The sequence below is a fragment of the Anabrus simplex genome, chromosome 5 (genome assembly GCF_040414725.1).
Source record: "Anabrus simplex isolate iqAnaSimp1 chromosome 5, ASM4041472v1, whole genome shotgun sequence".
Classification (NCBI taxonomy): Eukaryota; Metazoa; Arthropoda; class Insecta; order Orthoptera; family Tettigoniidae; genus Anabrus; species Anabrus simplex.
The window spans coordinates 386,544,758-386,562,441 of NC_090269.1; the positions used below are offsets into that span (position 1 = coordinate 386,544,758).

The 17,684-nt window shown below is 38.9% G+C and overlaps 1 protein-coding gene across 3 annotated transcripts in view; it reads right to left on the reverse strand.

Annotated features, from left to right (window-relative positions):
• Positions 1-17,684, reverse strand: part of Eogt (EGF-domain O-GlcNAc transferase) — a 109,129-nt gene that overhangs the window by 43,781 nt on the left and 47,664 nt on the right. For all 3 annotated transcript variants that reach the window (XM_067147734.2, XM_067147733.2, XM_067147732.2), the window contains one exon: positions 15,017-15,165. In XM_067147734.2, coding sequence (XP_067003835.2) covers positions 15,017-15,165 — 149 coding nt within the window. The remainder of the gene's footprint in view (positions 1-15,016; positions 15,166-17,684) is intronic.

The following is a 17,684-nucleotide window of genomic DNA, read 5'->3' on the forward strand; positions in this document are numbered from 1 at the left end:
AATAATAATAATAATAATAATAATAATAATAATAATAATAATAATAATAATAATAATAATAATAATAATAATAATAATAATAATAATAATAATAATAATAAAAAAAATTGGAGGTTTTTGTGTTGCTTATTTCATGGACAACAAGGATGTGTTCTATGTTTTGTTGTTGTGTCTATATATATATGGGTTAGAACTTTAATAGTCACAACTATTTATTTACTACCAAGACAAAAGTTTGAAACAGTCCTTCAATGTAGTCACCAGCCTTGTCTACAACTCATTGCCAACGATATAGAAGTCGTAAAATCCCTGTAGCAGTGCCTATTCTATTGATGTCTTTAATGGAGAGATCTACTCCTTGCGGATTCTCAGGAACGGTCCAGAAGCGAATGCCATGAAGTGGTTCCTTCACTTCTGAAATCAAGTCATAATCATAGGAACGTAAGTCCAGTAAATATGATGGATGCATCTTACTTGGAGTTTAATGGTGCCATCAGCTACCGCTTGGAATGCTAGCACTATGTCAGCATACAGCGAGCCATCTGGTGACGAATGAGTACCATTTACAGCGACCAATGGTAAAGCGACTGTACAAATCAAATATAGGGTATGCCACATGTGCCCACATTTTATCCTACAACATGATGGGAGGATTCTGCAGTAAGTGTTGCTGCTTTCTTCGCAACGCTGGCCTCAGGGGATGCTCCACAAAATTACAGAAATACTGTGGATTAACTGTCTATTCTTGCAGTATGGCATGTGTTAGGATGACACCATCACAGTCGTACAAGAGAATCACCATAACTTTCATATTCGTAAGGGGTCTGATGAACTTTTGTTTTGTGTGATGACCCGTAATGATGCTATGGTACTTGTTGGATTGGCGCTTAAGTTCAGCTTCACATGATGTGGCTCTTGTCTCATCAAGCGCAATAATACGGCATAAGAAATAATTTCCTTCATGACCACAGTACTGCAAGTGAGTTTGAGCGTCGTCTTACCATTCCATTAATTCATGGGGAACCCACCAGTTTGCAATTTTCTACATTATCAGGTGCTTCTTTAAAATACACAGCACAGTTGTATGGAATAATCCCATGCCGTGACTTAACTCATGAACTGCCTGATGCCGATCTGTGTCTAGTAGTGCAGCAAGAGCCCGCACTTCCTTTTCACTGATACTAGGATGACCCGGCCAAGCCAATGTCTACCACACTTTCACAACCCTCATTAAAAGCTCTAACCAACCTCACCGCTGCTCTTTATGGTAATGCCATTTCAGCACATGCTTCACAAAGACCTTCATGACATTGTCTTCCTGTGTGGCCATAGGTACATTGACCTTTAAGCCAATATCACTGTTCGTGTTTCATAAACATGGTGAATACTAATACATAACAGTTTACAGTGACAATTCACACAAGACTGGCTTCTACTCACCACAGCGTGGTTGTGTTTCAATAGGTGGGCAATCCCATTTACAGTGAGGTAGGTTAGACATTGAGTAACATATAGTACAAGTGACAATAATTAATTCTGTTTCATTTCACATCTGCAACAGTGTTACCACATTAAAGTTCCAAAGCATAAAAGTGAAAGCAGTGACTCACTAATTCTCGCACTTCCCATAGGGCTATAGGGTTGAAAATTGGTACAGGTGTTTCTTATAAGTAGAGACAAGAATTATAGGCACTAAAAACAGTTAAAATAGGCAGGCATATAGGCTCTTAAATTAGCCAAAATAGGCATGGAAATAGGCACTAACGTGTAAAATAGGCAACAAAATAGGCATGAAATTAATACTTTTAATTTAATAACACACTCAATAACTATAAAAGGAATTTACAACAAGCAACTTTTCAATGTTTTCCGGTAACAATCTTGTTCTCCTTTCGGGCAGAATGTTTTGTACTGGGAGAAAGATCTCTCAACATCGCAGGAATTGATTGGACACAACTTCAATGAAGCCACTTCATCTGGTTTTATTTCAGCTGCTTCATCTGCCTCACCTCGTAGCACCCTGGCTACTTTTACAGTCGCTTTTCATAATGGATTCTGCTGCAGGACTCTTACGTAACTTTTTGCTGACAGCGGCTACCTTCCCAGAGGTTCGGTCAAAACTTCTCCCGTCTTCTTCCACAACCCTAAATGACTCAACCAGGGAAAGCCACTCTTATCCAATTTGGTGATTGCTCCAGGCAGCTTGTTGAAGTTTGAAGATGCTCCAGTTTATGTGCAGGGGGATATTAGCTCCCACCATTGCAGTGCACAGGTCTATAGAAAATTGTTGTTGGTCGCCGCTGTTCATGGTGGACTGGTAGAAAAGCTGCGATGACAACGCTTTCTGTACTCGTGTCAAATGCATCGCGGTATTTAAATGTTGATCTATATAGTATCTTTTCACATTTCATCTGAAAAATAATAAAATTTACTTAAATTACAATGTTCTTATATCTTAAATTTCTATAGCTGGGCTAATTGGCAACTCTGCTTAGTATATAACATGTATAATATGCATCTGTTTCATAAAAAAACAGGACTATTAGAGGTGATGTTTCTAGAAGCACAAAACTTTAAAGTAGGAACAAGAGAATTTGTAATTAAGTGGAAAATATGTCCTTAGAAATGTTCAGTTGTAATCTGGCAGTTTCCTGTAGAGTTCACCGGGTGAAAAAATAATAAAAATGACGTGAAACAATACCTGAGTAGCAGAGAGGAGAGATCCTTCCTATATGCTTGCCAGGGACTCACCAAGCTCCCCCTAGCAGTATTCTTACTTATATAGAAGATTTAAAATGGAGGCACTATAAATCTCTGATTTGTGAACATTTCTTATGTTACTATTCACTGGCTTTGGTCAGCCAGGTCAGCTGTCATGAAAACTATTTTCTGTTGCCTGCAATAGATCCTGCATCATGTGTGTCCATTAGGCTGCCACCCTCGTAGAAAATTAGAAAACTGCGTGATTTGAAATTATGGTGACATTCGCCCATAACCTTACATTTTGTCACAATTTAGCAAGATTCTAGATGAGATGCTAGAGCTTACGCACCCCAGACTCTCTTTGCTTGCCCCCCTCCCCACAGCACAACGCTTACTAACTGGACCTCACCAATGACGACCAACGGTCTTTTCACTAGCCTGGTCTTGTAAAGATAGTCTTTGGAGCCTTGCAAAATATGCTGTGACATTGTCCTACCTGCACCACATTCGATCTTCAACCTATGTTTCGCGAAGGCTTAGCGGAAACGTAATAAAGTTCACTAGAGCCTACACGTAGCGCTGGTGAAAGTTACTCACGATTTTTAAAATTACACTTCAGTTGTAGTCCGCTTCTGTGGTGTAGTAGTTAGCGTGATTAGCCGCCACCCATGGAGGCCTGGGTTCGATTCCCGACTCTGACTTAAATTTGAAAAGTGGTGCGAGGGCTGGAACGGGGTCCACTCAGCTTTGGGAGGTCAACTGAGTAGAGGTGGTTTCGATACCCACCTCAGCCATCCTCAAAGTGGTTTTCTGTGGTTTCCCACTTCTCCTCCAGAAAAATGCCAGGATGGTACCTAATTAAGGACGCGGCCACTTCCTTCCCTCTTCTTTGCCTGTCCCTTCCGATCTTTCTATGCCTTCACAAGGCCGCCTTTCAGCAGAGAAGGTGACGCTGTCTGGGCGAGGTACTAGTCCTTCTACCCAGTTTTATTCCCCAACCCAAAGTCCAGGACACTGCCCTTGAGACGGTAGAGGTGGGATCCTTCGCTGAGTCCGAGGGAAAAACCTACCCTGGAGGGTAAAGAGATTAAGAAAGAAAGAAACACAGAAAGAAAATATTTCTGTTGTAAATCTCCATTTTCACAGGAAATGAATCAGAGTTCAAAATACCGATTTTTAATTTTCATGCATTCTGTGACAAGAGACCACCAGTCTTCTAACTCCTCATTCAGTAATTAAATGATTATTTACATTTTAGCAATATAAATTATTGACAATTCACGTCTAATACAGCATTGCAACAAAACAACTTTCCACGATACGTAAATTAATGGGCCTATAAATGCTACAATGAAATGTGATCGTAGTTCAGTCACAAAAAAAAAATAGGAACAAACCAACTTACCTCCTTAGAGCAAGTTTGACAGAAGAGTACCCTTCCATCCGTAGTGAAACTGGGATCCCCTATGACCAACTGCTTCAGCCAGTAGGATGATGATTTTTCTTTGCAATAACATTTTTTTTTTACATCACGCCAACATAGATAGGTCTTATGGTGACGATGGGATGGGAAAGGCCTAGGAGTGGGAAGGAAGCGATCGTGGCCTTAATTAAGGTACAGCCCAGCATTTGCCTGGTGTGAAACTGAGAAACCACGGTAAACCATCTTCAGGGCTGCCGACGGTGAGGCTCGAACCCACTATTTTCTGGATGCAAGGTCACAGCTGCGTGCCCCTAAGCGCACAGCCAACTCGCCCAGTAATTTTTCTTTGGGCATTGCCACAGACAAACTTCTTCTTCACAATAAATCGCAACATGTCCTGAAGATAAAGCGTACGTATACAATAGTTCACATCGAGAAAGAGGTATAAGGGATATGGGTTGTGCAACGTACTTCGTAATACTTGCATATGTCTTAGGAGGTTGGAGGGGTTGAAGGCATCCAGGTCATATTGTTCCTTGTTTCTCCTGATGAAAATCTCCCAAGAACTATTTCTGGTGACTTTTGAGAATTCCCATTTTTGTTCATGGGGTAGACAGGTCTTGAGAAATTAGAAGATAATACCGTCAAGCACATCAGTTACAATATAATGCCTTAGAAGAAAATCGGCTTCTTTAAAATAGATTCAAAAGGCATCAAATAGGCAATTATACTCCAAACTGGCACAAAACCCTGAAATAGGCATTTATGGGCACAACAAAACCAACAAAATCTAGCTTAAAGAACCCTAAAACAGATTTGTATCTCAAAAGCCTACGTTTTTGAACACATGAATAAAATAGGCAAATTCCTGTCTCTACTTATAAGGTAATTAACCCTTCTGAGCAGGAGCATTTAAAAATCTAGCCTTCGTTGGATGCGGGAGGAGTTTTCACTGGGCATTTAAAGGCTAGCATTCCTGTGCATGAAATTGTTTTATGATACCATATCTCTGTTAATTTCCAACCAATTTTTATTATATTGGAAATAGCTTTTTGGTCCACCAGATATAGTGTGTTTAGTCTCATTGTCATTGCAGTGAAGTAATTTGCATATGGATTCAGGTTTGTCTAAAGATATGAATTAAATAATGGGCATAAAAATGGTACAATTTTTCGAGAAGTAAGACCTAAAATTTAGTTTCTGTACTATTACCGATGCACTAATCATTGTTGTAGTTGGAAGGAAGAATGGAAAGAATAAGTATATGTAATTAATAACAATAATAAATATTTCATTGGGAAAATCTCTTCAGCCAATGGCAGAGTCCATTCATGCCACCACCAGCCATGATTAATAATATCAATAACAAGGAGAAAAAAAACATTTTTGAATGTTCCAGGGCTAGCCATATAGTAATTTTGAATCTCGTCACAGTAAAGCATAGATTGCGCTGATGTCACTCCTGTAATTCATGGAACAGAAATTATAGAAATAGAATTTTGTATTGGAGGAGTAAATGGTCCAGAGTGAACAATTATGTCTGGTCCGGGGAAAACGAAGTGTGTTAAATCTAAAACTGGATACAGTGAGGTGTAGACTGCGCTGATGTCAAGAGGCCTAAAGCTACCTCGCGGCCCTAACCTGGGAGCTTATGCCCCCAGACCCACTTTACTTGATCACAATCCAATGTTTTTTTCCACTAGCCAGACCTAACCAATCCAGACTAATGATTTCAGTTAATTCTAAAACTAGACACAGTGAGGTGTAGACTGCACTGATGTCAAGAGACCTAAAGCCGCTTTGTGGCCCTCACCTGGGGGCTTATGCCTCCCGACCCCCTTTGCTTGATCACAATCCAATGGGTTAGCCACTAGCCAGACCTAACCAATTCAGACCAATGGTTTTGTCACTAACTGGACCCAACCTATCCAGACCAATGGTTTTTGCTACTAGCCAGGCGAAAGTGCTGCACTAATTGAATAATAATAATAATAATAATAATAATAATAATAATAATAATAATAATAATAATAATGAAAATAATAATAATAATAATAATATCATTTTTAAATGGTCCACGGCTAACCGTAATGTTTCCTCCAGGGGAAAGGAAGCATGATGATTACTGTCAAATTTGACCATTGTGAAGTATAGATTGCTTGTGCTGATGTCAGTCTGATAATTGATATGAGGGAAATTACGAAAATAATATCTTTTTTACAGGAGGAATGAAAACACATCTGTGATTGTTCCATGGCTGGCCGTATTTTTCTGAAAAGTAAGACTAATGGCCCAGGGTAAACGAATGCTGAAAAATTATTTCATATATACATAAAGTATAATGTACATAGAAAGAAGAAAGATTTATACCTAAATTTAGCATACCTTATTGGAGACCTCACCGTACAATGAGTTTGGTACTATGCCCACATTTCTCACAATTCCTTTCCCTAGTTGTCAGGCCATGGTTAACACAAAATGACAACAAATCTTCAAACTTACTCTTTAAATCATTCAAATCGGTAATTTTGACATAGCAACCTCCACACAGAACAACATCCAATGTTTAACAATAACTTGTTGATTATCATGGCAATGAAGAATTTTAGTTATGACTGTAGCAACTAACCACGAATAAATTACACAGTGCGCCCAAAGTTGGTACTAGGAACTAAGTTACGTTGGTACCAGTCGCCAAGAACCTACTTACGTCCCTAGTAACAAATGAACATTAAACAGCAGTTCCTGCGCTGGTGAGAGTTTCAGGAAGATTTACCTGATTTGTTTCCGTTACACTCAGCTGGACAAGTTCAAGTGAAAAAAGAAAACAGTTTGAAAGACTTTACTGGTTGCAAGACATTTAGAACTAAACCTTGGGGTGAAAAGACCTTACAAAATGTTTATGTCTTACGTAATTATCCATGTCATCCCAGTAAAAATTACACACAGCACTACCACATCTAGCATGAATAGTGTCGGAAACAACAGTCTCTTCTGTATCATTCCAGCCTCATCATGGTTTAATTCGGCAATATTAACATCACTGTCATCAGAATCATTTCTAAAATTAAACTACTATACTCACAATCACTAAAACACTAATTTAATATGCCTTGTATAGCATCGCTAGAAAAATTATCCTTGTTTACCGACGCCATTGCGGGAAAAGTACACTAGTGAACAGCTGATGAATTTTACACATCAATAACGAGGTGAAAAATCGTTAAAATACAGCGACAGACATATGAAACAAAAGAATGAGGCTTTATCTAGATGGCTGCGAAGAGACCTCTGACATAGTTCGAAGGAAACTCATAAGATGGAACGATAATGCAGATGCGGCGCAATGCGTGTCAGATACGTCACTCCATAGCAGCAGATGGCTACTGCATGACTTGTGGAACACGTCACTCCACGCTGTTGGGTTAAGAAATGTAAAGATGTTTCATTCGGATGTTTTATAATATTGCTTCGTAAACTACTCAGAAAGCTAGTGCTCTAGTGATGCTTCCCAGAAATGAAATGGAGTATGGCTTTTAGTGCCAGGAGTGTCCAAGGACATGTTCGGCTCGCCAGGTGCAGGTCTTTATGATTTGATAACCGTTACTATGAGGCACACACAACAATAGGCCACACACCACATGCCACAAAGAGAGGTAAGTCTCATATACAGTAACCTATGCCATCTAAATAACATGCTCTCCCCTTCAGTTCATTAACTTAATTTTATCTAATTTTATTCAGGTTAACTTCATGGACACTGCAATGAATTGCAAATGTTATACCAGACACAATGTATCTGTTTTAACCACATTTTCATGTGCCATCCTGACAAGTGTCTAACAACATTTCACCATGAATTTAACAAGCACTACGAGAGCATTTCATTTTATTACGTTGATTGATGTTGAAATACTATCTAGCAATTCTGCGTCAGCTGGTGGTTATTTACAGCGGCGTCCACTGGCTTACCTATGGCTAACACCACTCAAGTAGATTTGGTGACTGACTACAGGATCAACATTTACCAGTTCTCGTTTTACAATTGAAATTGTAATGATGTAAATTGTGTATTTGTTCATTTGTTTTATGTCAACTGTGTGTATGTACATTTGTTATTTATTAGATGTTTTACATTACGGCTGAAGATGGCCAGCCCAGGCCGAAACTAGTCCCTATTAAATGTAATTCAAATATTGCATATTATAGTATTGAAAGGTGGACCATTACGACATTAATTTAATTATTATTATTGTGAAGTATATTGATGCCATCATGGAAGTAGTCAGATTGCTGTGCGTGTCAGGTAAGCCTCCTGAGAATGACGAAATCTTGACTGTGTTTTTGGTGAGCCTTCCTGATGCATACTCCGGACTCATTACGGCGGTTGAAGGTCATGGCAAATTTAACTGTGGAATACGTTAACAGGAAGAATGCTTGATGAGTACGGGAGACATGTCAAAGCAGGCAAGTGAGGAAATGTCATTAAAAAAATAAAAATAAAATAAAATAAAAAATGTAAAAAGGATTTCACAAAGGTATGAAGAACAAACTAAATAAAGATTATAAAGAGACCTGTATATGTTCATTTTTTGTAAAAAAAAAAACCTAGCCTAGTCACTGGTTCAAGAAAAGCCAACAAATGAAGTCAAGTAGTAAAGAAGTGGTACAGAATATATCTGGAAAGTTCCCAAGACAGTGCATTTGGACAAACTACCTGCAATATTAGTACAAGGACTTAAGTACCACTTGTCCCTAGCAGATGACTGAAGAAGCATATCTATTTAATATTTATATTTGTAGGATTTCATGTAAAGTATCAAATGCACAGTGTTCTTTGTGAATCTGAAAAGCATTTTACAATTCTAAATACTGCAGTATTGTCTAGTGTCCCGTCAGCTTCACTAAAATTTTTAAATGCTCAATACTATTTGGAACAGTTCACCAACCTTAGCCAGGTTTGTGTGGGGTTTTTTTTCCTTTACAATTTGCTTTATGTCGCACTGACACAGATAGGAACAGGAAAGGGCTAGGAGGGGGAAGGAAGCGAACTTGGCTTCAATTAAGGTACAGCCTGGTGTGAAAATGGGAAACCATGGAAAATCATCTTCAGGGTTGCCAATAGTGGGGTTTGAACCTGCTATCTCCTGAAAGGTCTCTTTAAGCACCTTGCATCAGTTGAAGTTGGCTATGGATAAGATAGTGGCAATTAGCACTTTAAAAAAAAACTCTTCTAATCTGCAAATATCTCACAAAATTCCTGAGTACACTTCAGGAATACCGTGAGAAGGTGACTATGTATCGTACAGAGCGAATTGGCCATGTGGTTAGGGTTGCTGTGAGCTTGCATTCAAGAGATAGTGGGTATGAACCCCACTGTTGGCAGCCCTGAAGATGGTTTTCAGTGATTTCCCATTTTCACACCAGGCAATATACTTGTTCAATGAGCTGTGACACAAAAGATTTTTGGTGATGCTGGTACAGGAAAAGGCTATTGGAGTGGGTAAGAAGAGCCCATGGCTTTAACGACGGTATAGCTCCAGCACTTCCTTGGTGTGAAAACAGCGAAATCACAGACAACCATCTTCAGTGTTGTGTTGACTGTAATGTATATCAGAGTTGCCATCTCCTCACTTGCTGCTTTGACATGTCTCCCATACTCATCAAGCATTCTTCCTGTTACATATTCCACAGTTAAATTTGCTTCAACCGCCGTAATTGTTTTCACCTTAGCAACAAAATGGCCAATCGTGAACTGAAGGTTCAGTTTGAGAACACTTGTCTTGCCCATAACAGATATCCACAATATCTAGGGATTACTCTTGACAGAGGAGCCTCCGTGACTCAGGCGGCAGCGCGCCGGCCTCTCACAGCTGGATACCGTGGTTCAAATCCCGGTCACTGTATGTGAGATTTGTGCTGGACAAAGCGGAAGCAGGACAGGTTTTTCTCCGGGTACTCAGGTTTTCCCTGTCATCTTTCATTCCAGCAACACACTCCACTATCATTTCATTTGTCAGTCATTAATCATTGCCCCAGAGGAGTGTGACAGGCCTCGGCAGCCGGCACAATTCATGTCCTCGCCGCAAGTTCGGGGGTTCATTCATCCCATTCCTGACCCGGTCATTGACTGGAAAACAGGTTGTAGGTTTTCATTTTTCACTCTTGACAAAACTCTGTCCAAGAAACATCTTCAGAATATGGTTGCTAAGTTACGATCAAGGAACAACATCTTACAGAAGCTGTGTGGAACCACCTGGGGATCATTAGCATCTACCCAACAGTCTTCAGCTCTTGGTCTTGTGTACCCTGCTGCAGAATACTGCTCATCGACATGGCTGAACAGCAATCACACCAAGTTGACACTCAGCTGAATCACACTATGCGTATGATATCAGGGACAATTAGATCTGCTCCCACTTTCTGACTACCTGTTCTATCCCATATTCCACCACCTCACCTCCATCGAGAAAATGCTCTCCTACCAGGTTATAAGAAAATAACAACAGTCATTTGCCAATCCATGGTGACATGAATGATGCTTTTATTAACAGGCTAAAATCTAGACACCTACCTGTTAGAACAGTCAGAAACTTAGCAGATGCTAACTTTAATCTGCTTCAGGCCTAGAAGCAAGTATGGATATCCAGTGTTCCATCAGAACATCATAATCTACCATGGCTGAAAAATAAACCAGAAGGTTTTGATCATCCACAGAAGACCTGGACAACGATCAACTGGATTCACACTGGCCATGGGAGATGTGCCGACTCCTTCCATAAATGGAGAATACTTAAATCAGCGGCGTGCAGTTGTACTGTGAAGCAAACAGTTCAGCACATTGTGGAGCGGTGTCCTCTCACAGCCTACCAGGGAAACCCAAGCGACATTTTTCTGCTCTCACCCTTGTGTGTTGACTATGTAAATAATTTGAACCTGTAAATACTTCAAACTGTAAATATTATGTATTACTACTGTATGTGTTGTGTTATGTGATGTGTTAGCCATACGATAAATAAATAAATAAATAAATAAATAAATAAATAAATAAATAAATAAATAAATAAATAAATAAATAAATAAATGAATAAATGAATAAATGAATGAATAAATAAATAAATAAATAAATAAATAAATAAATAAATAAATAAATAAATAAATAAATAAATAAATAAATAAATAAATAACCGCCGTAAAGAGTCCTGAGTATGCTTCAGGAAGGTTCACCAAAAACACAGTAAAGATTTCGTCACTCTCAAATGGCTTACCTGACACGCACAGCAATCTGACCACTTCCATGATGGCATTAATATACTTGTTCATTGAGCTGCCACACAAAAGGTTTTTGGTGATGCTGGTATAGCAAAAGGCTATTAGAATGGGTAAGAAGAGGAGTTAGACAAGGTTGTGTTTTGTCTCCATTGTTATTCAACCTTTACTCGGATAAAATTTTCAAAACAGCTTTAGAAAATCAACAATATGGAATAAAAGTAAATGGCGGCATAATTAACAACATAAGATATGCGGATGATACAGTCATCCTGTGTGACAATTTTGAAGGTCTCCAACTCCTGCTCAATAATATCAGTGCAGTAAGTGAGGACATGGGACTAAAAATAAATGTAAACAAGACCAAGTTCATGATCTTCAGCAGACGTGCCAATGCTGAGGCAATCTTACAACTAAACAACCGACAGATTGAGAGAGTAACCACTTTTAAATATCTGGGTGCCATTGTCACTGAACAACTTGATCCCGAGAAAGAAGTGAAACAGAGGATAGCAATAGCACGAAAAATATTTACAAAAATGAAATCTTTCTTTTGCAATGACTACTTAAATTTAAAACTTAGACAGAGGATGGTCAAATGCTATATATGGTCAGCCTTGCTATATGGTGTGGAAACATGGACTCTCAAGAACATATCAGTGAAACGCTTGGAAGCCTTTGAAATGTGGATCCACCGTAGGATGCTCAGGATTTCGTGGGTTGCACGACTAACGAACCAAGAAGTACTCAGAAGGGCAAGAGCAAGTCGGGAACTCGTTCAAACAATAAAACTCCGGAAGATCTCTTACCTTGCCCACATCCTTAGAAATGACCGTTACCTCATCTTACAGCGGATTGTACAAGGCAAAATACCGGGTCGAAGAGGTGTCGAGAGGAGGAGAACATCATGGCTTGGAAACATCAAAGAATGGACTGGAATTCACAGTGTTGAAAGACTTTTCCACCTAGCAAGAGATCGTTCTGCATTCGCCACAGTGATCGCCAACGTCAGGGGGACCTGATACGGTACTATGAAGAAGAAGAAGAAGAAGAAGAAGAAGAAGAAGAAGAAGAAGAAGAAGAAGAAGAAGAAGAAGAAGAGCCCATGGCTTTAACTATGGTACAGTGCCAGCATTTCCTTGGTGTGAAAATTGGGAAATCACAGACAACCATCTTCAGTGCTGCCAAACGTGAGAGGGTTCAAATCCACCACTTCCCCGATGCAAGCTTACAGCTACAAGGCCTGTACAGTGTAGCCAACTTGCTTGGTAGTAGAGTACTTTCCCATTCCTGCAAGTTTCATTTTCTTCACCACACAATCTTGATCCATTCATATCCACTTTGAATCCTTATACGAATTCAACCACTGGTATAGATTCTCACTAAATTACACAGTACTACATAAAATTAATCTATCTCATCATCATCATCATCTGCTCCTCCATATGGTGAAAGTAGTGATCTGTTATCAAAACAACAAACCTCATCCCATCTCAACTAAAAAGCAAATGTGTGGTTCTAATCTTAAAATCAAGCTTTTCATCAATCCAAGTTCATTTAATTCCATTTCTTCTCAAACCCCGATGAATTCATATCTACTTCCCTGCTTCATCAGAAAAGTAAGCATAATTACTCACTATTGACATCTTCACACTTGATATGAAAAAAGAAAGGAAGTTGCAGTAACACAGGGCACCCTAATAACAACACCAAATAGGTAGGGTGACATGAACGACCTGCTTAAGCAGAAACATATCAGGAAGAAGAGGAAGGATAAGAAGATATGGTGACAGTATCAAGAACAGTTAATTTTATTAGCTTCCTGAAAACTATCAAAGCTGCCACAGGGACAAAGCATAACAAAGACACAAAATATGGTTATATAGTTGCTGATAAATGATTGGAAAATAGCAGAAGAGATTAAGGACAATAGCACATTATTATGTAGCATATAAGTGATTTTGTAAAATCGTAACAGATCCCTTAACTACTGAGATTACAATATCTTTTATGGTATTTTTTTTTTCTTATGGTGACGATGGGATAGGAAAAGCCTAGGAGTTTGAAGGAAGCGGCTATGGCCTTAATTAAGGTACAGACCCAGCATTTGCCTGGTGTGAAAATGGGAAACTATGGAAAACCATCTTCAGGGCTGCCGACAATGGAGTTCGAACCCACTATCTCCCAGATGCAAGCTGAGAGCTGCATGATGAGAACAGTTTGGTGATATAGGTCAGTATAACACACACTGAGACTCCTTCCAAGACTCATTCAGCTTTGGAGAGAAGTACCCTATTGACCCAGCCTCATATATAAGACGACCTGAGTGTCTGGAAAGTACTTACAAGAAAAGTGAAATAAAGAACATAATTACAACATATTCACGTTCTCCTATAACAAAGATAGTTTAATGACTAATAAGTGTTGAAGTCCACCTCCTCATGAAGCTGGGAAGCAGAGATGAACTTGTCACAAGCTGAGGAGATATGGATGTAGAACTAGGATTTATGAAAAAAATAACCAACTACTTGGAAATGTGGAGATTGTCCTTTTCCTTTTGCATTTTCTTCCTTTTTCTCACTTCTCACTCTGACCCGTCACTGTGTTTATCCTATTATATGTTTGTTTTCATGTTCCTATCTTTCTATATATAACTATCTGTAGTACCCATGCTTCATTACAGAATTCTACATTGTGAACAGAATTCTAGATTAAGTTATGTACACGTTGTGAATAAGATTTTTTTAAATTGCATAATAACATAAGTATTTAAGAATTAAATTTTAGGCGCCTTCCCCTAAATTACCATTTCAACCAGCATGAATAAAGTTATTTATAGCTTATACTGTACTGCTCTATTCCCCAACTTTACATACCAATTTTCATTACATTCTGTTAACCCATTTTCTCGTGGCTTGACACTAATATGGACTTAGCAACAAAAATCGAAATTCATGAATATCTCTTGTTATCATAGCCAGTACGGTAAAAAATTATAAGACATAAATGATCAGAAATTTAATTCTATATAACTTTAGTTATATAGTATTAATCGACAGGACCACTAATAACATAAAAATTTGTTAATTGAATGTTAGGCCTTCCCCTAAACTACCATTTCACTCAAAGTGAATACAATTATTTATCGCCTAGATCATAGAGCCTCATTCTCCGACTTTACATACCAATTTTCATTCAATTCTCTTCAGCCATTTGCTTGTGATGCTCGTACAAACAGGCAGACAGACAGACAAGACGGAAAATTTAAATGTGCATTTCCTTGTTACTGTGGAAACTACCGATACAGAAATACCGTTCTTTTTAAATTCTGAGCATAACAAACTCTTACTTTCTTATATAGATTTGTCAGCTGTTTGTTCCTTTCCATTGCTTGTTTTGACTTGTTAGGCTCCTTTCCTCTTTCCATGTTTGTCCTGGGTTTGCAAGTCTTTAACTACCTGTATTCACCTTTTCTTTTTTACTTTTGTCTCTTGTTTTTCCTGCTTCCAGTCAGAGTCTTCTCATTGTGTTTGGGAAGGTCATTTTACCATACTCAAGAGGGAGAAAAAGCATTTTAGTGAAAATAAGTTTTTCAAGTGAAGTGACACTGTAGTTACTCACCGGCAATATCCTCCAATATCACCCTCATTCAACACATCCATCTTGTAACGTAACGGTTCAGATCGGGAAGCTAGACTAGTGAAGTTCAGCAATAAGTTACGTCCTCTGCAGAATCGAAGATGCTTAGAACACTCCAGGGAAGAGTCATCCTACAAAGACATTTAAAATAGTCTATTAGGTTTTGAAAAACAGCTCTTAAAGACTGGCACTCTACAGAGTTGCAGCAATTCACAGTATTGAAACTCTGATTCTTCATAGCGAGCTTTTACGACTGAAGGCCCTTCCTGACATCAACCTCATCAGAGGACTTAAAGAAATGAGATGAAATGAATGATGTGATATATGAAATGAATGATGTAATATATGTCAGTAGAAAGGGAGAGCGTGAAACCCAGTGCTAGCACATAGCCTACTCCTGTAGAATAGCACCAAGGGGTCTGCTCAAGGCTTTACGTCCCCATTCAATGGACAAATCACCATTAACTCACTCCACATGAACACTGCAAAGAGGTTTGGAAATTGAATCCAGGCTTTTGGCACACAATCTAGTGATTAGAAATTGTATACCACCACCTCAACTAACCTGCTGGCCAACATTCTGATGGTGACTTGTTTTGACAAATAGGACTCGAACCGGCTAACCATGGCGTCAGACCATATAGACTTCACAGCTTAACGATCATAGCCACCAGGCGGGCTTCAGGCATGGATCAAATAATAAATAAAAATACATACCATACACTGTTCAAAGTTGAATATAGCATAGATTACAGACATGCTATTACAGACAGCTCTATTCTGGGGTCAACTGTGAAATAAATCTGTTAATACAGTAGGACTGTATTTAATTAATACAATTTCCCCATGAGGAGGCCACTACAAGGACAAAGTATATTGATTATAAAATCAAAGCCATAATACCGGTAGTAGTAATAATAACACAGCCTTAGCTACCATGTGCAGGCACTTTTAATAATGTCAACTAAGCTGCCTGCATGTCAATTTTGACATTCTGTTTCACAATCTACTAGATAACAGAGAGATTGTAACTCTACCAGGCAACCTATTTGCCAAGTTTCAATTATTTTTGTTGAGTAAAAGCCAAGCATGTCATAAGAATTTTTTTAGATACCAACATCATATGAGAGCCTATGGAGAGCCTAATTAACTTTTCTGGCCTTCAAACATCTAACAGACACTCTATCACAGATCCACACAGCAAGCTTGTTGTATCAAACAATTACATTCTAATTTCTATAACATTAATTTTGATGTTATGCATAGAAACTTATTTATTATGTATTTATTATGCTCAAGATGGTACACAATTTACCAAAAATAAAACAAGAAACTGAAAATTTTGTAAGTTTGAAACCGAAATGTACCATCCTGTCTAAGGTGATAACATTGAGGTTAGAAGTTTGCATTCAAGCCACTCATAATCCACAAGGTACTTTTGGAATATTTAATTTTGCTCATTTCCTCAAAAAATGCAGCATATTTAATTTTCAGTCCATCATTACCATTGTTGAAACAGTAATAAGACTACCTGTTTCAATTTTTGCCTGAATTCACTACTATAAGGTAAAATTAACTTTTACACGAATCACAAAACACAATGGCTACATTCCTACTCTTCTCAAACTTTATACACCATTTAACCACCTTCTTGATCCACAATAACATTGCTGCTTGTCCACCTTTTATTTTATACTGCCAAATCAAAATGATAAATCACATTAACAATACATAAAACAAAATTATTACCACAGTTTCAGTTCTTTCGCTCAAGAATCCTGCAGGTATGGTCACTTTCCTACCTATCCTGGTAACTTCGACTCTTGCGAGGTTGTACCAGGTGCTGGAGATCTGGTGATAGCTGTCTTGGTATTTTTTTGAGGTAACATCTGGTGTTGCACCTTTACCTGGGCTTATGGATTAGAAACACATCTCTAAGTGGTAGATGTGTTATATTGGTCAGATGAATTCTCCAGCAATTGTTTTTACCTTCATTACTCATATTACACTGAGTGGCTGAAAGTCATGGGAATATACTGAATGTGAGGTTAATAACAAGTTGCTCCTCTGCGAGCCTTCAAAATGGCAGCAATACGGCGAGGCATCGATTCTACAAGATGTTGGAATTGGTCTAGAGGGATATGGACCCACGCATCTCGCAATGCTACCCACCCACAACTGGTCTTGTGTAGTTGGTGCAGGGTTTATGGAGCATACACCAGCATCGACAGCATCCCATAAATGCTCGGTTGGATTAAGATCCGGGGATCTAGAGGGCCAGTCCATGATTGTAATATCATTGAAGTGCTCCTCCAACCACCTGCGTAACACCACAGAGCGGTGACATGATGCATTCTCCTGCTGAAACATGGCATCTCCATCAGGGTACTCTAGGGCCAGAAAGGGATGCAGATGGTCTGAAAGAATGTCCACATAATGTGCACCTGTCAGCGCTCCCTGCAGCCGGACAATGGGGCCTAATTGCGACCATGAGGAAGCCGCCCAGACCAGAACTGAGCCACATCCCGCCTGGACACAACCTTGTTGACAAGCAGGACAACTTCATGGGGCACACACTACACTCTCACGCACCCATCAACTCAATACAACTGGAACTGGGATTCATCGGACCATACCACATGCCACCACT